The sequence below is a fragment of the Erinaceus europaeus genome, chromosome 17 (assembly GCF_950295315.1).
Source record: "Erinaceus europaeus chromosome 17, mEriEur2.1, whole genome shotgun sequence".
Lineage (NCBI taxonomy): Eukaryota > Metazoa > Chordata > Mammalia > Eulipotyphla > Erinaceidae > Erinaceus > Erinaceus europaeus.
Window position 1 is genome coordinate 65,857,902 of NC_080178.1, and position 24,117 is coordinate 65,882,018.

Consider the following 24,117-nt stretch of genomic DNA (forward strand, 5'->3'; position numbering starts at 1 on the left):
CCCTGGAGGGAGGGTGGTGCTTATTAACAGAGGTTATGTAAATAGAATACAGTGTTATGTAAACAGAATGCAGGGGGGATTAAACCAAATGAAACAGAAGGGGTTTTTAAAAGCAGAATTAGAAGCATACCAACAAAAATTATTAACTTATGCTTTTGTTATTTCATACAGTTAAATAATATTTTTCTCTTAAATATTTTCATGATCATGAATTGACATGTGAGGTATAAAGTGCTAAAACAGAGTATATATACATATATATTCATATTCAGTAAATAGGGGATGCTTCTAATATTGACATAGTTTTAAAATATATGCCCACTGTCTTTTCCATTCAGTCTATAACATCACATGTTATTATTGTTATTTTTATGTGTCTATTGGGACCCTTGAATTAATGTCTCAGTAAGAATTATTGTTTTCATTTCATTTGTTTTTTTTTTTATTAACAGTAATAGTAAAAATCACACTTGCTTTTTAACCCTAGGAGGAGTTAATAATATTACGGAATTCAGAGAGTGAAAATTCCTTATGGAGGTGCAGAGAAAAGTAAGTTCAACCACTTTTTATTTTTTTATCAGGGGCACCAATTTCACAAATTGAAATTGTTTTTGAACAACTCTTTCAGAAGATTGTCTACAGACGGAGTTCATCTGATAGTACCAACTTTAAAACTCTTTGTAAGTTCTAGTGAATATATATTCCCTGAAGAGTTACAGACAGATAACTCTAAGAATGACTTTCTAACATTTTTAGCTGTTAACATAAACTTGTTAAAAATATTGATTCACTTTCTCCTATGGATGCTATCTCTCATATATATTACTAAAGCATTACTCACCTTTGGTTTATTGTGGTTCAGTGGTGGGGGGTTGAACCTTGGACTTTAGAGCCTCTGAAGTGAGAGTGTCTTTGGCTAACCATTATGCCATTTAACCCTGCCCTATGGATGCTATCTCTTGCTCTCTTTTTGTTTGTAGTATCGTTATGTATTATTGGATAGAGAGCCAGAAATCAAGAGGGGAAGGGGAGATAGAGAGGGAGAGAGACAGAGAGATACTTGTAACACTGCTTTACCACTCATAAAGATTTCCACCTGCAGGTAGAGACTGGGGACTCAAACCCAGGTTCTTGCACATTGTAATATGTGCACTCAACCAGGTGCGCCACCACTTGGCTCCTGGATGCTATCTCATTGTTTATTGCCACTGATTCTGATTGAAGGTTTTTTGATTTAATACATTCCTTTTTTTTTTTTTTTGCCTAGTTAAGCTGCTAGTTCACTATGTCATTATGCCATCACTCAATCAAACTTCTAATAACCACTTCACCCTGACTGGAATTCCAGGAATGCCAGAGAAAGACTTCTGGATGGCCTTGCCCTTGTGTCTTCTTTACAGCACCACATTTCTGGGTAATATCACTATCCTTTATGTCATTAAAGCTGGACAAAGTCTCCATGAGCCCATGTATTATTTTCTGGCCATGCTTGCTGTCGCTGACCTCAGCCTTTCATTATCTTCCATGCCCACTATGATCAGTGTTCACTGGTTCAACTGGCGCTCTGTTCCCCTTGATGTCTGCATCACTCAGATGTTCTTCATCCACACCTTTGGGGGAGTGGAATCAGGTGTGCTGGTGGCGATGGCCTTTGATCGCTTTGTGGCTATCCGTTTTCCTTTGCGCTATGCTACCATTCTCTCTCATGGAGTTATCTGCAAGATTGGGGTTGCAGTTCTGCTGAGGAGTGTGGCTGCTGTGCTCCCTGTGCCTTTTCTCATCAAAAGACTGCTTTTTTGCCACTCCAGTGTGCTGTCCTATGCATATTGCCTCCATCAGGATGTGATGAGACTCGCCTGTGCTGATGCCCATGTCAACAGCATCTACGGTCTGTTGGCTGTGATCTTCAGCATTGTGTTAGATGCCCTCGTCCTACTGGTCTCTTATATCCTAATTTTCCAGGTGGTATTGAGTATTGCTTCCCAGGCAGAGAGACTCAAAGCTGTCAGCACCTGCTTCTCTCCTATCTGTGCAGTGCTGCTCTTCTATGCGCCCCTTATGGGCATGACTCTGAGTCACCACTTTGGGAAGCATTTGTCTCCAGCAGTGCACATGCTTATGGCCAATATCTACCTGCTGCTTCCTCCTGTACTCAACCCTGTCGTGTACAGTGTTAGAACAAAGCAGATTAGGCTGAGGATTTCCCGAATAATCTGTAGGGGCAGAATTGGTCCTTAATGACATCTACTATTTACATATAAATGCAATCAAGAAAAAAAAAGTATCAAATGCAGGACTGTTTAGCAAAAATATCTGCAGTGACGAGAGTGTCCTAAAACTTTGTTTAATCTGATAGTCACTAGCCACACATAGATATCAGGCAATTGAAACTTTGCCGGTGTAACCGAGGAATCTAATATTAAAAAAAAAAAAAGTAGTGCAAGCAGCTAAATATAGCTCTTAGTCACTGCATTTAAAAAATGCAGATCTGATGGGTTTTCACACTCTACAGCATAATGTTTTTGATAAAAACTGCAATCTGTCTCAAATAGCTTCATGAAATACATGAGCTTTCTCCAGGTGTGTGGAAGTACTTCTCAACATTAATGTGCAAGAAAATACATTCCTTTTGGCATAAAGTTCTTTAAGCGTTGTCATGTGCATGAAGTCATGTAACCACCACAAACCCCAAGGTAAAGAAAAATTATATCACTCCAAAATTTTCTTTATGCTACCTCTTTGTAGTCAATTTCTCTATCAGTTCCCAATGTTTGACAAGCTCTTATTTGTTTTCTTACACTAATAATTCTTTTTTTTCAGTGTAACAGAGCACTGCATCATAGTCTTTCATGCCTATCTTAACATAATGCATTTGAGAGTCCTCCATATTGTTACATATGCTGTTAGCTTATATTTTTTTGTTTCCCAATTGTATTTCACTGTATGTCATTGTTAACTTTTTCAAGGAAAGTTCCTGGTTTCTTTCTCCACTACTATAATCACTCAGAAATTCAGTGTTGAACATAAGACACCTTTTTTTCTTTTGTTGATTGTGTTTATTCATCAGCTCATTGAATATTTCAGTGTGTTTCTGTAATAGAATAACTTTTAAATAGGTAACGTTATTTAAAACGTCTTCACTTGCGAAATAATGGAGATCAATACTTAATCCTTCAGCTTGACAATGACTAAGACAGCATATTTATTTATTTATTTATTTTTGTTTTATTTTTATTATTTATTTATTTTTAACTTTTTATTTATAAAAAGGAAACATTGACAAAACCATAGGATAAGAGGGGTACAACTTAGCACAATTCCCACCACCAGACCTCCATATAACATCTCCTCCCCTGATAGCTTTCCTATTTTTTAACCCTCTGGGAGTATGGAGTCAAGGTCATTGTGGGATGTAGAAGGTTGAAGGTCTGGCTTCTGTAATTGTTTCTGCGGTGAACATGGGCGTTGATGGGTCGATCGATACTCCCAGTCTGTCTCTCTTTCCCTAGTGGGGAAGGGCTCTGGGGAAGCGGAACTCCAAGGCACATTGGTGGGGTTGTCTGTCCAGGGAAGTCTGGTTGCATCCTGCTAGCATCTGGAACCTAGTGGCTGAAAAGAGAGTTAACATACAAAGCCAAACAAATTGTTGATCATGGACTTAAAGGCTGGAATAGTGCAGATGAAGTGTTGGGGTTGGGGTCTTCCATTTTGTGATAGCTAGTACACATATTTTAGTTATATTTCAAAGGGCCTGTAGCTTATACTAGTGTTTTGTTTTTTTTTGTTTGTTTTTGTTTTCTTGCCAGAACCTGAAATCTGATATGCAGGTGGATCCAAGTTACTGTCTGGGGAAATGATGTCATGGCTGGGAAAAGGACCCGAAAGCTGGATCAAGGAAGAGAGTAATATTAGTATGGGAAATATTTCCTAATATGGGAAAGGTGTGTAAATATTGTTGACTGTAAACCCCATCGATTTGATGTGATCTGGGGCCCATAATTAGCTTAGGAGCCTGTGTGACCTAAGACAGCATATTTAAAGGGAATAGTACAACGTTGGTGTGTATTGTGAGTTTGTCAAATGCTAGTTTCTGCTTAGGAGGGTAATTGTACTGCAGAGAACAGTTAATCAGATGGTTTCTTGGAAGGAGTTTTTAGGTTAATTTAAAGGCATGGTACTGCACAGAGGAAGGGTGAGATCTGTTAGACAGAGTATGTATTATACCAGAAAAATGACTCTGCACTCTCTTGACCCCACTCTGATATTCAAAGTGCCTCCATGACTGAGAATCTTTAGCCCAGGGCAGGGTAAAGAGGAATCGATATGTTTTTTTTAAATAAGACAGGGATTTTTTTTTTTTTTTGATATCCATTACAGTCAGCCCTCAAGGCCAGAACACTTTTTTGCAGTTACTGATAAATGAAATTTACTTTGGCTTTAGAGCAGGACCTGAAGTTATATCTTGGAGATGTGTCAGAGTTACTGTAGAAGGCTATAAGTTTATATGAGTTCTATAATTTTTGCTGCAATACCCTTAATCATGAAGATATATCATGTTGCCTGATGACTCACCTAAGCAGCTTATAAAGTTCCTACTCCAGGTAATTTCTTTAGTCCCTACTCTCTGATGGGACTGAAAAGAGGTCGGTGGAAGTTCCTGCTGTGTTGCAGGTAAGAAGGGTGCAAAGATAGGGAATGGTGGGGGGAGCAAGGGATTAAAAAGTGAAGGAAACAAAAAAGAGGGGAGAGGATTGAGTTGATGGAAGCTGCCTTGCTAGAGCCCTGCCACACTAGGGAAAGAGAGAGACAGGATGGGTATCAACCTTCTGATGCCCATGTTCAGTGGGGAAGCAATTACAGAATCCAGACTTTCCGCTGTCTGCACCCTATCCTGGGTCCATACTCCCAGAGGGGTAAAGAATAGGAAAGCTATTAAGGGAGGGGATTGGATATGAAGTGGTGGGAATTGTGTAGAACTGTACCCCTCTTATTTTATGGTCTTGTCAATATTTCCATTTGAGTATAATAAAAGTTAAAATTTAAAAATATAGAACCAAGAAATGGAGAGGTTTAAAGGCTCTCAAAAAGAAATGGAGATAGAGCAGGGAAAAACAGAAAAGGAGAAAGACTCAGAACTCTTTCCTTTGGCTAACCTTGCTTAGCTATCTTTTATATCCTGATTTAATAGCTAGCATTGAAAGAATAAAAACTGGCAAATAAAAACTTTTAAGGAACTCATATACCGTGAAGTTAAAGGAGATGTTTGCATATATGAATAATCAGAATCAACTTTGTGTCATTATTCGGAGTTAAATGAATAGGCCCAAATGCTAAATGATTTAGTATGTGAGATTTAGATGTTTGTGAATTTCAGTTTAATATGGCCTAAAGCTGTAAGACTATTGAAAGATTGTAGTACATATTTCATACTATTGAAAGAACAGATAGATATTGGTGTTAAGAAATTCATAGACGGTGGAGATTTTAAACAAAGACAGGTCTGTGCTATTAATAATGCAAGAAACCTTTGATCACCATCTTATTGAGTTGGTATATTCTATTGAAAATATCCATTATAGCATTCTATATATGAGTTTGCTACATTCTGTCTGGCAAGTTCGAGTCCTAAAGATTAAAAAGTTTTAACTTCTTGTGATTAGTGGGCAGGGCAGAAACAACCTCAATGAGTGAAGACACTGAACTTTGTTCTAATGTTGGAATTTAATATCTGGAGAGAAATTCCCCTGTTTCTTTTCCTGTCTATACTGCTGTAATAAACAATTTCTGCAGCCATAAAATAAACCATTATGACCCCTCTCTTCCTATCCTCATATCACCCAGTGTAATTTTTTTTGTACTTGATGAGATATAATTCAAAGAACAGAGGATGGTAAGGGTCTATTTTATAGTCATTTATCTGTAGAGCATTCTTTTTTTTATTTTATTTATTTATTCCCTTTTGTTGCCCTTGTTGTTTTTTTATTGTTGTAGTTATTATTGTTGTCGTCGTTGTTGGATAGGACAGAGAGAAATGGAGAGAGGAGGGGAAGACAGAGAGGAGGAGAGAAAGATAGACACCTGCAGACCTGCTTCACTGCCTGTGAAGCGACTCCCCTGCAGGTGGGGAGCCGGGGTTCGAACCGGGATCCTTATGCCAGTCCTTGTGCTTTGCGCCACCTGCGCTTAACCCGCTGCGCTACAGCCCGACTCCCTAGAGCATTCTTTTATCCTAAAACTCATCTTTATGTACACCAACATATGCAAATAATTGAGTATTTCCAAGTGTATTCCAAACGCTCATTGGCTGACTGCATAAAGATATGAAGGGCAGAGTTGTTTGTCTCTTTTATTTATTTCTCATCTTTAGCACTCATCAAATCCTTTATGTACATTATAACAGATCATAAGCAAAGCTTGTATCTTAAATAAAGGAAACCACACTACCCAATTGTCTGATTTCTTTTATAAATCTGAGCTCTCTGACGGTATATGATTTACAGAAATATTATGTACTTTGGGGATAAAAATCTAGTTTTAATTTTTAGTATGCATACACCTATTTTGTCTTTGACATAGCTCACTTTGCTGAGTTGTTTCCTGTCTTTAAGACAGAAGAAAATTACCTCCATTAAACTATTCTAGGATTATATATAGTTTTATATAAGATAGCAAATATATGAAATTTAGAAAGAATCTTCTTGTTCTCTTTTTCTTTTAAGCGATCCTTTTTTTCTCAATGAGTCAATTCTCACTCTCTTTATTTGTAGGGAAATTATTACTCTCTGGTCCACTCTTCTCTTTGGACTTTCTGATGCAGTATATGCTTTTTTCAACTCGTCTTTATCCATTTCTCATCTACTATTTATGTGACCATCCAGCAATACATTAGATTGACTTGTGCTTTACTTATCTTCTTTTTAATCCACCCCTTGCTTTTGGGTAATGTACTAATTCCCAAATAACCAGAGCCTTTATTAATTTTCCAATATATTTTCTCTATACAAAAAATAAATTAGGTTGACTTTTTATCGTGTACCAATCACTGAGCACATTCTGGAGAAAACACAAAAGGTGCATGCACATGCCTTATGTCCCTAGAAAGCTGACTTCTTCAAGAGAGAAAGAAAGGTGGCTAAGTTCTAGAATATTTGTACTGTAGAAAACAAACAAAGTCGTATTGGAAGAGACTCAGTAGATTACATGGCTTTATGTTTCTGAAAGATTCTTGGATGGCTATCATACAGGAGGAGAGTAATTCTTGATATATGTGCTTACAAAATTTAGAAGAAAAAAATCCAACAAATCTCAACAGTCTTTTATTATTCAGCCTATTTATATAGTCTTACACCATTTCCACATGTAGTATTGACCTTACATTAATATTTTACCTTGGCTTCTCACATTATTATTTCTACTAAGTTGAAAATGCAGAAACTATTTGTAATTCACTTCTGAATCCCTACCCGTTGCACAGTATGTGAAATTAAAATAGACATTCAGAGTCTGAGTAGTGAACTTAATTCAGCATGCTTATAATTCATGTCTCATTAAGCAGTAATCTTTCTGATTCATAGTTTTTCCCCCCCCACAAAATCCAAATTAAATTATAAGTATTGTAGCAGAAAAGAAATTAGTCTTTTTCTTTTGTGTAACAAGTATTATTTATATAACCATATCCAATAGACCAGAGAAGGAGTAGAAAATAACTAATAGTCCTTCATATTTACCCTTATCTGGTACTAGTTAATTCCTTGCATGTACTCTGTCACCAGTGTAGGAGGACAAGGCTGATAAAAGATAAAGATAGTTGCTCATATCAGCATAGTCAGTGAATTTGGCATTATTTCTTATTAACTCTATGTTAATGAGCAAATGGCATAGTAAACCTTTGAAATCAACAATGATGACATCATCCCCCTGTGGGCCAGTCCTGCATGGACTTAACATGCTCACCTATTCCAGTTCCTATCTCCCTTATATCATATCTATTTTCTCCACAGCTGCCATTTTATGAACTTTTCTCACCCAGTGAACTAATCGAGGGTCTAATTTTGATGTCACTCCAACCTACCTGTCCCTGTATTAGTCCCTCCATTTTAGATACTGGTCCCAACTTCCATATCATGTATGCTTTTTGAAGATTTATTGCTCACATGATTCCCATTTATCTGGGTGTTTTGTCATGGCTGATGTATTATGTCTACATCTGAATGCCTGTTATCATACACACAGGGCATTTGAAATTTCCCACAGGATTCATTTCCTTGTTCTGCTCATTGTGAATGGACTCGAAGTTGCAGTATTGCTGGGAAGGGGTAAAGACAAGGACTCTTAAGCTATAAGATGAAGAAAAAGGGAACAAGCCTCAGTTATCTGAGTAGAGTTAGAAAAGTACATAAAGAAGCAAACAGAGCATAGATGTACTGATTTACATAGATATATGGGATGGGGGAGGAATTTATCCAATATATGAAAAGAAATTTTAAAAAAGCTCTGCTATCAAAACAAGTTTCTAGTGGGTAATAGTAATTAATGATTCATGTACATGGACACCTGTGGGTAGAATATTCCAGGTCAACTCTCAACAAGGATATCATGGTATCCAGAATCATCTTATGTAATGATTATTAATTCTGAAGTAATGTAGGTAGCTTGGAGACTTAATAAAAATACCTGTAACTTGTAATTGTGGTCTTTTTGTTAGTGTATGCACATCTATATGTGTTACATATATCTATAAACATTTTTTAGTTCAACTCAGAAATAGTTTGGGCAGCGGGACAAGTATACGCCTAGAGAAACAGATAGTTAGAATTGGGATAGTAGAGGGAAAGAAAAATAGAACCAGGCTGTGATAAGCAAACAGTGAGAATTCTGAAGAATTTGATGATGTTAGCATAATTAGATTAGGAGTATTGAATCCAGAGAAACAAGTGTGTGGTTTGGGAAGAATTTATAAAATAAGGTTTGAAAAAAGGATTAATATGAGAATTAATACTATCATTCTTGTCTCTCTTTCTAGCGAGTATACTGAATTCATCATGGTAATTTCCAATAATACCACATCCTCCTCCATCACCCCGTCAAACTTCCTCCTCACTGTATTCCCCGGTCTGGAAGTTGGACATGTCTGGATCTCCATTCCTGTCTGCTGCTTCTACACCATTGCTCTCTTGGGAAACAGTATGATCCTGTTTGTCATCATCGTAAGGAAGAATCTCCACAAGCCCATGTACTATTTCCTCTCTATGCTGTCGTCGGTTGACCTATGTCTGACTGTCTCAACTCTCCCCACTGTGCTTGGGGTTCTTTGGTTTCATGCCCGAGAGATCAGCATTCAAGCCTGTCTTATTCAAATGGTCTTTGTACATGCCTTCTCCTTCCTGGAGTCCTCCGTGTTGGTAGCCATGGCTTTCGATCGCTTCATGGCTATCTGCAACCCACTGCAGTATGTCATCATTCTCACAGACATGATAATTATAGTGATTGGACTAGTCATCTGTATGCGACTAATAATTTTTATGTTTCCTATGGCTCTAGCTCTGAAGAGTGTATCTTTCCATGGTGGTCAGGAGCTTTCCCATCCATTTTGCTACCACCCAGATATAATCAAACACACACTTTCCAACCCCTGGTTCAGCAGTTTTTGGGGCATGTTTCTTCAGCTCTATCTGAATGGCATTGACTTACTGTTTATTCTTTTCTCCTATGTTCTGATTCTTCGCACCATCCTGAGCATCTTGACCCCTCAGAAGCAACGAAAAGCTCTCAGCACCTGTGTCTGTCACATCTGTGCTGTCACTGTTTTCTACGTGCCGATGATCAGTCTATCTTTGACACATCGCCTCCTCAGCTCTACCCCGAGAGCAGTCTGCAGCAGTTTGGCCAACATTTATTTACTCCTACCACCTATACTGAACCCCATCATTTATAGCTTGAACACCAAGACTATCCGTCAGGCTATGCTCCAAGTGATCCTATCTAGAAGGGTTCATGGGGCCCCCTGTGAGGGTTCATAAGGAGACTGAGTCAAAGGGGGGAAATTTCATGTACATATAATGTAAGTGGGAAACAGATTTGGGTCATTGACATCCTCAGATATTTCGCTTACTGAGGAAGCTTCAATTAAACTATATAATTAAGGGTGGAGACAATAATTCTCCCCTAAGCTTATCAAGGAACTTTTAAAAAAGGACGACTCTACTCCAATTTAATTATATATATCCTTCAAACACTTGTAATAATCATATAAATTCCTATTCCCATTAAAAGAAAATAAGGTGATTTCATCCAAGATGAACTGTTTAGTTGTCTGCTAAAAGATGATAATTCTTAGACCATACAATGTAAAAACAGCAATAATTTTATTTCTGCACACAGCCAAACGAAACCATTCATTTCTGTGGCCAAATTTCCAAGGAGAAATTGAAGACACTGAAGATGTTTTCTTGAGTTGGTAAATAAAAATTGCATATGTGATTTAGTATACTAGGAAATAAACTGGCTCCAGTTCCCAGAGTGACGTCTAGAGAGACCTCTCTCCTTAGAGACACTTTTCCTGTGCCTATAATTTGTCACAAGTACTTTTTCAGTGAAACAATGAAACTTTCAAATTTCTAGCCACTATTTATTGTATCTCCAGCAAGTCTGATGGATAAATTGCACTTTGTCTTTTCTTATCTTGCCCAAGAAACTATGTATATATGTTCACATAACTTGTTTTAAAAGAAAAAATAAAGCTATGCTGGGAAGTCATTTTCATAGTTGACACCCTTATTAGTTAGTAAGCACCTAATTAGTTAGTAATTAGTTATTAAACTCAGACTAGAACAACCTTAAAGAAAAAAGATTCAAGGAAAAGACCAAAGTTATATAAGAGTTGAAAAGTAAGTAAGGGAAGAACTTTGTTACTAGTATTGGTTATGTTCAGAATCCTGGGTGAAGTTACAGAGTAGTCTGAGGGCTTCAGGGGTTCACAAAAAATCCCAACAGTATTTATCAATATTTATGTTTCTAAACCTAAACATTTTCTCAGAAAGCAGTAAGAGAGCTTGTCTACATATTAATTAAAGTAATTGGAGGGCTGGAAAAATATCTCACCTTTTTTATTTTTTTTTATATAAGAAAGGATTAATTAACAAAACCATAGGGTAGGAGGGGTACAACTCCACACAATTACCACCACCCAATCTCCATAACCCACCCCCTCCCATGATAGCTTTCCCATTCTCTCTCCCTCTGGGAGCATGGACCCAGGGTCATTGAGGGTTGTAGAAGATAGAAGGACTGGCTTCTGTAATTGCTTCCCCGCTGAACATGGGCATTGACTGGTCGGTCCATACTCCCAGTCTGCCTCTCTCTTTCCCTAGTAGGGTAGGTCTCTGGGGAAGCTGAGCTCCAGGACACATTGGTGGGGTCTTCAATCCAGGGAAGCCTGGCCAGCATCCTGGTGGCATCTGGAACCTGGTGATTGAAAAGAGAGTTAACATACGAAGCCAAACAAATTGTTGAGCAATCATGGACCCAAAGCTTGGAATAGTGGAGAGGAAGTGTTAGGGAGGTACTCACTGCAAACTCTAGTGTACTTCTGCTTTCAGGTATATATTTTGCAAATGTTTATGGATATGTGAACATAAGCTCTCTCTCACAGAAACTGGTGTATATCTAGGTTATGTTAGAAAGTGAACCACCTGAGATGAAATTAGAGTGTACTATGAAAGGAAAGGTCTCACCCGAGTAATGAAGCTGAAGGGTTGTCATTCCACACGTGAAGTCTCTGGACATAGTCTGAAGTGAAGCATGTTGAGGTGGCAATCGTTGCGTTGGTTAGGTTGTGATCGGCGGATGCAATATTATTTGGTATGGATTGGGAGACGCATACGGGAAAGTGGGTCCTATCCAAGGGTTCCAGGACTGGGGGAAGTAGGGGCTCTATAGTGGAGATGTGAGGTTCCTGCTTCTTAGGGTTCAAAAAGACAATGGATAGTTAATGTTATCATCACATTATTTGGTAATTGGGTTAACTTTGAAAAGTCCTTTTGTTATGATTTGCTGTACAGTATCCAGTATCTTGTATATAGCTGTGCTATAGGATGCTTCTAATCTACTTGGTCTAGGCTTTTGAGAGAGTCCGCATATCAAATACATAGCCTATATATTAAAAAGATTCAGTTTGTGTTTTGAAAAACTTTGAGACATACAACTGATTTTCCCCCTCTCATATTAATTAACTACTGATTTATATGTCTACATTTTGCTAGGAGTGTACATAAACACCATTCCCACCACCAAAAGACTGTGACCCATACCTCCGACCACTCCCACCCCTCACTGGCCCAGGAAGCTGCATGTCTACCCCTCACCACTGGGTTTTTACTTTGGTGCCCTACTTACAATTTGATTAGGTCCTGCTTTTAGTTTCCCTTTCAGATCTTCTTACTCAACTTCTGTTGATGAGTGGGATCATCCCATACACATCTTTATCTTTCTGACTTAGCTCACTTAACATAATTCCTTCTAGCTATGTCCAAGATGGGTCAGAGAAGGTGGGTTCATTGTTCTTGATAGCTGCATAGTATTCCATTGTGTATATATACCACAGCTTTCTCAGCTACTCATCTGTTGTTGGGCACCTGGGTTGCTTCCAGGTTTTAGCTATTATGAATTGTACTGCTATGAACATAGGAGTACACACCTCTTTTTGGTTGGGTGTTATGGAGTCCTTGGGGTATAAGCCCAGGAGAGGAATTACTGGATCATATGGAAGGTCCATGTCTAGCCTTCTGAGAGTTTTCCAGACTGCTCTCCACACAGGCTGGACCAATTTACATTCCCACCAGCAATGTAAAAGGGTTCCTCTGTCCCCACATCCTCTCCAGCATTTGTTGCTGCTGTCTTTTTTGATGTATGCCATTCTTACAGGAGTGAGGTGGTATCTTAGTGTTGTCTTAATTTGCATTTCTCTGACAATCAGTGACCTAGAGCAGTTTTTCATATGTTTGTTAGCCTTTTGGATCTCCTCTGTAGTGAATGTTTTGTTCATATCCTCTGCCCATTTTTAGATGGGGTCATTTGCTTTTTTGGTGCTAAGTTTGCTGAGCTCTTTATATATTTTGTGATTAGTTTCTTGTCTGAGGTATGGCATGTGAAGATCTTCTCCCATTCTGTGAGGGGTCTCTCTGTTTGTTTAACAGTTTCTTTGGATGTGCAGAAGCTTTTCAATTTGATGTAGTCCCACTGATTTGTTTCTGCTTTAGTCATCCTTGCAATTGGGTTTGATTCATCAAAGATGTCCTTGAGGTGTATGTGGGAAAGTGTATTACCAATGTTTTCCTCTAAGTATTTGATTGTTTCTGGTCTGACATCTAGGTCTTTGATCCATTTGGAGTTGATTTTTGTTTCTGGTGAGATAAAGTGGTTCAATTTCATTCTTCTGCATGTTTCAACCCAGTTTTCCCAGCACCATTTATTGAAGAGAGCCTCCTTTTTCCATTTAATCCTTTGGGCCCCCTTATCAAAGATTAGATGTCCATAGGTGTGGGGATTTATTTCTGGGCTTTCAATTCTGTTCCACTGGTCTGTGTGCCTATTTTTGTTCCAGTACCATGCTGTTTTGATGATGATGGCTTTATAATATAGTTTATGGTCTGGGAGTGTGATGCCTCCATTTCTGTTTCTTTTCCTCAAGATGGTTTTGGCAATTCTAGGTGTTTTCAGGTTCCAGATAAATGATTGTAGTGTTTGTTCTATTCTCTTAAAGAAGCTTGGTGGAACTTTGATGGGTATTGCATTAAATTTGTATATGGCTCAGGGGAGAATATTCATTTTGATGATATTTATTCTTCCAATCCATGAGCATGGGATATCTTTTCATTTCTTGGTATCAGTTTCTTTTTCCTTGAGTAGCGACTCATAGTTTTCAGCATACAAGTCTTTCACTTCTTTGGTCAACTTTATTCCTAGGTATTTGATTGATTTTACTGAAACAGTAAATGGGAGTGATTTCTGGATGTCTTCTTCTTCAGATTTAGTGTTTGCATAAAGAAATGCCACTGATTTTTGTACATTGATTTTGTAGCCTGATACCTTGCTATATTGCCTAATAACTTCCAGTAATTTTCTGCTGGATTCTTTAGGTCTTTCTATGTATACTATCATATCATCTGCAAATAGTGAGAGCTTGACTTCTTCCCTTCCAATCTGTATTCCTTTGATTTCTTTCTCTTGCCTGATTGCTATGGCAAGAACTTCCAATACTATGTTGAAGAGTAACGGTGACAGTGGGCAGCCCTGTCTAGTCCCCGATCTGAGGGGGAATGCTTTCAGCTTCTGTCCATTGAGTATGATGTTGGCTGTAGGTTTGCTATATATAGACTCCACTATCTTGAGGAATTTCCCATCTATTCCCATTTTTTGTAGAGTTTTGAGCATGAATGGGTGTTGGATCTTGTCAAAGGCTTTCTCTGCATCTATTGAGATAATCATGTGGTTTTTGGCTTTGATTTATTGATGTGGTGAATGACATTGATTGACTTACGGATGCTGAACCAGCCTTGCATTCCTGGGATGAATCCCATGTGGTCTTGATGAACAATCTTTTTGATGTGTTGCTGTATCCGGTTGGCCAAGATCTTGTTTAATATTTTGGCATCTATGTTCATCAGAGATATTGGTCTGTAGTTTTCCTTTTTTGTTCTGTCTCTATCAGCTTTTGGTATCAGGGTGATGTTGGCTTCATAGAAGGTGGAAGGGAGTATTCCTGTTTCTTCAATCTTATGGAATAGCTTAAGAAGTATGGGTATTAACCGTTTCCTGAAAGTTTTGTAGAATTCGTTTGTGAAGTCATCTGGTCTAGGACTTTTGTTGTTGGGGAGATTCTTAATAATGGTTTCAATTTCTTTGTCTGTGATTGGTGTATTTAGATTTTGTAGTTCTTCTTGGTTCAGTTTTGGAAGGGCATATGCTTCTAGGAATTGTTCCATTTCTTCCAGATTCTCTAGCTTGTGGCGTATATTTCTTTATAGAAGTTTCACGGGATTCTCTGGATTTCTGTGGTGTCAGTTGTGATATCTCCTCCATCATTTATAATTCTATTAATTTGAGTCTTCTCTCTTTTTTGTTTGGTGAGTCTGGCTAGGGGTTTGTCAATTTTGTTTAATCTTTCAAAGAACCAACATTTGGCTTCATTGATCTTTTGTATGGTTCTTTTATTTTCGATGTTGTTCATTTCTGCTCTAACTTTAGTGATTTCTGTCCTTCTGGTTGCTTTAGGGTTCCTTTGTTCCTCTTCCTCTAAGTCCTTGAGGTGTGCAGTAAGGTCGTTCATTTGAGCTTCTTCTTGGTGTTTAATATGTGATTGTATGGCTATAAGTTTCCCTCTCAGTACTGCTTTAGCTGTGTCCCAAATATTTTGATAGGTTGTGTCTTCATTTTCATTAGTTTCCAGGAACATTTGAGTTTCCTGCTTGAGTGAGTCTCTGACCCAGTGGTTCTTAAGGAGTATGATGTTTACTTTCCAAATTCTGTGACTTTTAATAATTTTCTGTTTGTTGTTAAATGTTAGTTTTACTCCACTGTGGTCTGAGAAGATGCTTGGGATGATTTCAATGCTCTTGAATTTATTGATGCTGTCTTTGTGGCCTAACATGTGGTCTATCCTTGAGTATGTGTTATGTGTATTTGAAAAGAAGGTGTATTCCAGTTTTGGGGGGTGGAGGAGTCTGAAATTGTCCAAGAGGTCTAGTCTGTCAATCTCTTCATTCAATTCTCTTGTATCTTTATTGGTTCTCTGCTTTGTTGATCTGTCTAAGTGTGAGAGTGGGGTATTGAAGTCTCCCACTATTATTGTATTACTATTGATGTATGTTTGAAATTCTTTCAGTAGGTGCTTAATGTATTTAGATGGTCCCTCATTGGGTGCATAGATGTTAATAATTGTTAAGTCATTTTGTCTGATTGATCCTCTAATCATTATGTAATGTCCTTGCCTATCTTTTATTACTTCATTTAATTTAAAATCTATCGGGTCTGAGATGAGAATGGCTGTTCCTGCCCTTTTTTGTGGTCCGTTAGCCTGTATGATAGTTTTCCATCCTTTCACTTTAAGTCTGTGTTTATCTTGTTGTGACAGATGGGATTCTTGCAAGCAGCATATGGTTGGGTTATGTTTTCTGATTCATCCCCCCACCCTGTGCCTTTTGATGGGTGAGTTTAGCCATTGACGTTTATTGATATTATGGATTTAATGTATTGTAGTGCCATTGTTCAAAAAAAAATTTTGTTTGCTCTGATATATTGCAAGTATTATAGTGATGTTCTTGTTTATAAGAGGTCTTTTAGAACCTCTTTCATGGCTGGCTTGGTGATGGTTGCCTCCTTTAACTGCTGTTTATCTAAGAAGGTTTTGATCCCTCCATCTAGTTTGAATGAAAGTCTAGCAGGATATATTATCCTTGGTTGAAACCCTTTTTCATTCAGGGCTCAATAGATATCTTGCCATTCTCTTCTGGCTTTTAGAGTTTGAGTTTAGAAGTCTGCAGATAATCTTATGGGTTTTCCCTTGTATGTGACTTTTTGTTTCTCTCTTGCAGCCTTTAGGATCCTTTCTTTATCCTTACTTCTTCTCATTGTGACTATGATATGTCTTGGTGTCTTCAGGTCTGGGTTGATTCTGTTTAGTACTCTCTGAGCCTCTTGAATCTTGATGTCCTTTCTGTTATTCAGGTCTGGGAAGTTTTCTTCTATTATTTCCTCTAGAATGTTTGCTTCCCCTTCCTCTCTTTCTTCCTCTGGCGGGCCAATTATACAAATGTTATTTCTTTTGAGATCATCCCATATGTCTCTGTTGTTGTTTTCAGTGTCTCTCAATCTCTTTTTAAGCTCTTTCACCTCTTTCTTTGTTTTCTCTAACTCATCCTCTGTCTGACTAATTCTGTTTTCTGCTTCTGTTAGTCTGCTTTTCCTTGCCTCAGCTTCTTTCTTCATTACAGCTATTTCAGCTTTCAGTTCTCTAATTGCCTCAAGATATTCAGTATTTTCCTTGGGGGTCTCAACTGTTGTTTCCCTAATACTGTCATTCCTTTCCTCCAATGTTGTTTTCATTTCTGTGATTAATAAGTTTATTACTGCTTGCATACTTTTCTTATCTATGGTTACTTCTGGATGATTTGTAATTTCTTCTGGGCTCTTGTCTTCATTCATTGGAGTAGCAGTTTTACTTGTTTTTGATCTACCCATTTTTTTGATTTATGTGTTTCTTTTTTTTTTAAAGCTCTGTTGTTCCTCAGTTGTTGTGTCTTGAGTACAGGTAACACTGTACTAAATACCTTATGACAATGGCACTCACCAACCTCAGGAATTACAGTAACAACTGAAGCAAGTATTGAAGTAGTTTAATCGTTACCAGTTAGCCAAACAATTTCTCCAGTCCGTGAAAAATAGTAACCAAATCCCAGTGAAGAAAGAGAAAAGAAAGGATAGCAAGAAAAGACAGTTATGCAAATCTTCTATCCACTGGATATTCTAGGGGTAACAAGAGGGGAAAGGGAAGTAGAGCAGAGATACACACATAGAGAGTCCACTCTGAGTCAGATTTCTTTCCCAAAATAATTCACAAATTCAGAAAGGCAAAGAAGAAGGAAGAAGTGTATGACAAGATTAAAAGAGAGAGAGAGAGAGAGAGAGAGAGAGAGACAAGAGAGAGAAAAGGGAAAAGATAAGAAAAAGAGTTGTAATTAAAGAGCAGTGAAAGGAAATCCCCAAATGTGTATCAGTGAATTCAAAAAAGCACACTGTGGTGTGGGGGCTGGGGGCTGTGATTTGGAAGCTGTAGGATTAAGGAAGAAGGGATGACAAGAATGAGAAAAAGAAATAAAAAAGAAAGAGAGAAAAAATAAAAAGATAAGAAAAAGAACAGTAATAAAAGGGCAGTGAAAGGAAAGGGTTTTTTTTTGTATTTATTTTTAATTATTTAATTAGCTATGCGGGGTGAGGTGGGGGGGTTGGCTACTTAGAAAGAAAAAAGGCCAGAGGTTTCAGAAGGGTATAGACTTAGAATTAATGATACTCCCTGGTGGGACAGGAATTTGGTAAAGAAAAAGAGCTCCTAGCAGGGTATCCTGCTAGGAGCTGGTCCCCAGGGACTCGTTATGGGGGGGGTCAGGAAGGAGGTATGCTTGAAAATTAAAAGGAAGAAAAAAAATTTTTCCCCCTTTTTTCCCTACTCTAATTCTTAACCCAAATTAAGTTATAGTCATCTCCTTGGTGTTACCGCTAGGACCCCTTATTGGCTGGCCTGCTAAAGGCAGAAAATCCTACCGTTTCCAGGAGATGTGGTCAGAGCTCAGCCACTAGCAGCTTCTCAGTCCACCATCTTCTGGGAAAACCCCAAAATATCTCACCTTTGTCTGCTTTGAGTGGCCAGGATTCAAGGCCAGCCTCCACCACATTAGAGGAGGCTTTGTTATTATTGTGTCTTTTACTCTTCTCTTTTGCTCTATTGGAAAAAATCATCTTGGAGTGGTGAAGCCTGACAGTGAATAAAAAAAAATGAGACTTTGGAGTTGAAGAATTAATAACAAATGATTATACTGTCTGAAGAACATTTTCATAGATATGTGAAACTTGTGTATAAATGTCTGCATTTTATAACTGATTAAACTAAGAGGATAAAAGTAAAGTGATCTGGCCTCAAGTTGAAACCTAAGTATTTGGGTAAGAATAGCTTATTCTTTTAATGATGTTGCCTTATCTCTATCAATGACACACATCAAAGCTTTCTCTAGCAATGTGATATCTGACATTTACTGCAAACTTGAGTAGTTTTCCAATTATTTTGCTTCACAACATGTCTGTAGATCCTGATGAGGTGCTTGTATACCATGAAACTAATGTTCCTACCCTTCTGGCTGAGTGTTTATTTGTAAGCCCCAGAGAGCAGGCTGTTTTTCTATTCCTCCCTGAGGTCTACTCTGGGGAGGGGGAAGGGAAGTAGGTACAGCAGATAAAGTGATGGTGACAGTGGAGAGTTCTCACTCTTATTTTTCAGGGACATATTTTTGCCACAAATTTCAGTAAGTGTAAGCAGTTGGACATTCTTCTGAAAACAAAAATGGGGTTTTGTAAAAGAGCTGATTTGTTTAAAACTGATAATAGGGAGAACGAGTGGTGTGTGTGTGTGTATGTGTAAATGAAGTGTGAAGGGTATAAAGTTTTAGAATTTATGTTAATTCTGATATTAGTGGAGTCCCAGTGACTTGATAATTTGACAAATTAAACCTAGTTGTCAATTAGAAAAAAAAGGGAAAATACTCTTTGGTCACCATAAGGACTTGATATGTGAAAGGAATGATAATTATTAGTAATGAATATTTATAAACATTGCATTACAGTTATATCAGATTCCCTGAAATAACTTTGATAGATAGGCTCTGTGTTTCCTCATATTAGAATAAGAGTGTCAGCTTAGAGGTCTAAGCAGCTTGTCAAGACTTACACAGATGACAAACTGTCAAGTTAAGATGTATACCCAGGTGTTTTGTAATTGACCTTGAGGTTTGTCCTTATACTAAGGGATGAAAAAAATCTAAGAGGTCTGAGAAATGTTTGAATTGATAATAATCTTCCTTTAAGTACTCTCTCTTTCTTTCTCTTTTGGCATCACTATACATTATTCTTCTAGTTTTCCTATCAGATCTCTAGATTTTCTTCCAAAATATGCTTTCAACAAGCTATGCTATTTCTGATGATTCTATCTGGTATCTTTTTTTTTTTTTTGTATTTTGTGTATTTTTCCTAGGTTATTCATTTTATCACCATGACCTGAGATATCAGCTCCCATGTCAATATTTGTGTCTTGGTAATTCTGTTGAATTGAGATCCTGAAAGTCAAACTTCATGTTCAAAAGAATATTCTGAGTAAAACGAACTTATTATTGGCAAAGTAGGTAAGAGGAATAACCATTAACATCCATTTGTTATTACTACAAAAAGAAAAAGTAGAGAGAACACTAGGATTCTTTATGTCTAATGGTTTTGTAATCACATTCACTATTTGCATGCTTACAGAGAACCATTTAAGTTCAAGACATTTGTTATGAAGTCAACATCAGGAATACTGAAGGAAGAACAAGTAGAACAGGAGTAGGAGAGCCAGGGAGGCAGCTCAGTGTGTTAGAGCACAGCGTCTGCCCCAATTCTAGCCCCTACATGGCCAAATGTCAGACTGCAACAGTGTCCTGCATTATCTCCCTCAGAAAAATAGATTATTTTCAATTATTAAATTATTTATAAAATAAAAAATACCAACAAGACCACAGGAAAAGAGGGGGTACAACTCCACAGAATTTCTACCACCAAAGTTCCCTATCCCGTCCCCTCCCTTGAATACTGTCCTATTCTTTATCCCTCTGGGAGTATGGACCCAGAGTCATTATGGGATGCAGAAGGTGGAAGGTCTGGCTTCTGTAATTGCTTCTCCTCTGAACATGGGTGTTGGCAGGTTGATGTATACTCCCAGCCTTTCCCTATCTTTTCCCAGTGGGTGGGGGTCCAGGGTACATTGGTGAAGTCCTCTGTCCAGAGTAGTCAGGTTGGCATCATGGTAGCATCTGCAACTTGGTGGCTAACAGATTATTTTTTTAAAGGAAAAGTAGTGAGGAAGATTCTGAATGACTTTTACTGACTTATTCAAAACAATTTTGCTTTGGTATTCATTTTCATATTTGACTAAAATTTTCAGATGCCCACTGTTTTAGCATACATTGTGTTTTATTTAGTATTTTATTTACTATTTATTACATAGAGACAAATAGAGATTCGTAAGGAAGGAGGATAAATAAAGGGAGAGAAAAAGAGACACCTGTAACACTGCTTCACTACTTGTGAAGCTTCCTCCCTGCAGGTGGGGACTGTAGGCTTGAACCCTCGTCCATGTACATGATAATCTGTTTAGACAAGTATGCCGCCACCTGCCCTCTTAGGATACACCAGAATAAGAAAAATTCCTATGCTTAAGGACATTTGCTATATATTAAAAATTCCATTTTTGTGGTCTGGGAGGTGGCGCAATGGATAAAGCATTGAACTCTCAAGCATGAGGTCCTGAGTTCGATCCCTGGCAGCACATGTACCAAAGTGATGGCTGGTTCTTTCTCTCCTCCTGTCTTTCTTATGAATAAATAAATAAATAAAATTTTTAAAAATGAAAAATTGCATTCTATTCATATCAGGGCATATCCATACTGAACATTGTATATAAAATAACTTCTTCCACACCACAACACCGAACTTTATCTGAAAGTGTGTCTTCTTTGGCTGGTGTGATTTCAGGTCTGGCTAACCAACTCCTATCTCCACGCATGTCTGTTCTCAATGATTCTGATGTCCAGTTTTTTCTTTTGATCGGGATCCCAGGACTGGAACATGCTCATATCTGGATGTCTATCCCCATTTGCCTCATTTACTTGATTGCCATTGTGGGCAACTGCACCATTCTTTATATTATAAAGACAGAGGCCTCACTCCATGAACCAATGTATTATTTCCTTGCCATGTTGTCCATCTCTGACCTGGGTTTGTCTTTCTCCTCCCTCCCTACCATGCTGAGAATCTTTTTGTTCAATGCTATGGGGATTTTACCCAATGCCTGCTTTGCTCAAGAGTTCTTCATCCACGGATTCACAGTCATGGAATCCTCAGTGCTTCTGGTTATGTCTTTGGATCGTTTTCTTGCCATTCACAACCCCCTTAGATACAGTTCTCTCCTTAATAGCAACAGAGTTGCTAAAATGGGGGCTGATCTTAGCCTCCAGGAGCATCCTCTTGGTGCTGCCGTTCCCGTTCACTCTAAGGAGATTAAAATATTGCCACAAGAATCTCCTTTCTCACTCATACTGCCTTCACCAGGACACCATGAAGCTGGCCTGCTCTGACAATAAGGTCAATGTCATCTATGGCTTCTTTGTTGCTCTCTGTACAATGTTAGACTTAGCATTAATTGTTTTGTCTTACATGTTCATATTGAAGACTGTACTCAGCATTGCTTCTCTGACAGAAAGGCTCAAGGCTCTCAATACCTGTGTCTCCCACATCTGTGCTGTGCTCATTTTCTATGTACCCATCATCACACTGGCTGCCTGGCATCGCTTTGCCAAGCACAGAAACCCCCTTGTTGCAATTCTCATTGCAGATACCTTCTTGTTGGTACCACCCCTAATGAACCCCATTGTGTATTGTGTAAAGACTCGACAAATCCGGGAAAAGGTCTTGGAAAAGTTGTTATCTAGGAGATAACTTGGATAGGGATGCAATAAATGAGTAGTCTATATGTATGCTTTAGCATTAACTCTGTACTCAGCACCACAGTGTGATTAGTCTAATGAGGGACTCGGGGGATAAGAAAAGTTGTATAGAATGAATAATATAATCAATTATATGCCATTGATCAAAGGAAGATATACAATGAGATACAGAGGCTTAATAGACATTTAAATTATTGTATTATTATTTTTTATGAAAGAGAGTGATTGAGAGGTAAGGGAGAGAGAAAAAAGGAAAACTATACCTATAAAATCTTATAATATATGATTTAAAAAAAAAAATGTATTTATTTGTGAGAAAAATTGGAGGAGAGAGAAAGAACCAGACATCACTCTGGCACATGTACTGCTGGAGATCAAACTCGGGACCTCATGCTTGAGAGTCCAAAGCGCCACCTCCCGGACCACAATATATAAGGTTTTTATGGCACACTTGATTGATAGCACATGTTACAGTGTGTAAGGGTCCGGGTTTGAGCCCCAGGCCCACCACCTGTAGAGAGAAAGTTTTGCAAGTGGTGAAGCAGTGCTGCAGTTGTCTCTCTGTCTCTGTATTTCCCCTTTCCCTCTCAATTTCTGGCTATTTCTCTCCAACAAGTAAATATTAAAAATTAAAAAATAAAGTTTTATAATGGAAATCAATCAAAAATTTTTTGAAAACAATATAAAACTTTTTTTTTTTGGTTTACAGGGATATTGCTGGGGCTTGGTGCCTGCAATTCAATGCTCTTAGTGGCTATTTTTACTTTTTTATTTTATAGGACATAGAGACTGAGAGGAGATGGAGAAACAGGGTGAGAGAAAGCTACTTGAAGACCTTCTTCATCACTCCTGAAACATCTTCCCTACAGATGAGGAGTGAGGACTCAAACCTGGGGTTCCTTCACATGGCAATCTGTACACTCAACCGGATACACCACTTCCCAGGCCCCTCCAAAAAATGTAAACTTTTATTAGAGAAGAAGAAGAGTCTAAATACATCAGGCAATAGTGAGAGAGTTTAGTCTTCACAACAGACAGATCACACGATAAAGTGAATTTTAAGAACGGCATGCTTTCACATGTGTGTGGTCCAGGATAAAGTTCCAACACTACATGGGAAGTGCTATGACCTTGGGGAAAATGCACAGCTATGGTGTCTATCAGTGTCTCTCTGAATGAAAAATCTGAACCTGGAAGGAAAAAAAAATTGGGAAACGTTTCAGCATATCTTAAAAGCATGAGCAAAATAGATGTGAGTTGCAAATAGAATGGAGAAGGGAGATCAATAGGAAACTTCTGCATCAATTCCACTATGGATAATCCTCCTAGGAGAAGGCAAAAAGATAAAACCATTTAGATATTTTGACTGTGACTTTTTAAATTTTTTTGCTATCTTTATTTGTTTATTGGATAGAGACAGGCAGAAATTGAGAGGAAGGGGGAGGTAGAGAAGGAGAATGAGAAAGAGATACCTGTAGAACTGCTTCACTACTTTGAAAGCTTTCCTCCTGCAAGCGGGGTCCAGGGGCTTGCATCCAGGTCCCTGTGCAATAAAACAAGTGTGCTCAACCAGGTGCACCACCACCTGGTCCTGACTGTGATTTTTTTAAAAATATGAAACTCATACAATTTATAGGACTTTCACAAAATCTATAAAGAAACTCAGATACATGCTGAGCACCCACAGTTAGAAATTGAGGCCAGCCTGGCACTTGTCTGTCACAACTGGAGAAGTACAATTGTCTTCCTCTGCAAGATAATGAGACTTGAGTATAAACATGAAAATATGTACAATAAGCTTTGGTTATCAATCCATGAA

At 38.1% G+C, this 24,117-nt stretch overlaps 3 protein-coding genes across 3 annotated transcripts; all 3 read left to right on the plus strand.

The window, feature by feature from the left end:
* The first annotated feature begins 389 nt into the window (after positions 1-389).
* LOC103122838 (olfactory receptor 51H1-like) lies at positions 390-2,401 on the plus strand. The gene is made up of 2 exons (XM_007533459.2): positions 390-680; positions 1,268-2,401. The coding sequence occupies exon 2, from the start codon at positions 1,294-1,296 to the stop codon at positions 2,236-2,238; it is 945 nt and encodes a 314-aa protein (XP_007533521.2). The 5' UTR covers positions 390-680; positions 1,268-1,293; the 3' UTR covers positions 2,239-2,401.
* Positions 2,402-9,041: 6,640 nt separating this feature from the next.
* LOC103122839 (olfactory receptor 51T1) lies at positions 9,042-10,009 on the plus strand. The gene is given in 2 exon segments (XM_007533460.1): positions 9,042-9,983; positions 9,986-10,009. Coding segments are annotated over 2 exon segments (966 nt in total).
* Positions 10,010-21,356: 11,347 nt separating this feature from the next.
* LOC103122787 (olfactory receptor 51A7) lies at positions 21,357-22,290 on the plus strand. The gene is given in 2 exon segments (XM_007533405.2): positions 21,357-21,788; positions 21,790-22,290. Coding segments are annotated over 2 exon segments (933 nt in total).
* The last annotated feature ends 1,827 nt before the right edge of the window (positions 22,291-24,117 follow it).

Excerpts from the sequence above, each read along its gene's own strand:
- LOC103122838 (XM_007533459.2), top strand. The coding sequence starts at position 1,294 with ATGCCATCACTCAATCAAACTTCTAATAACCACTTCACCCTGACTGGA.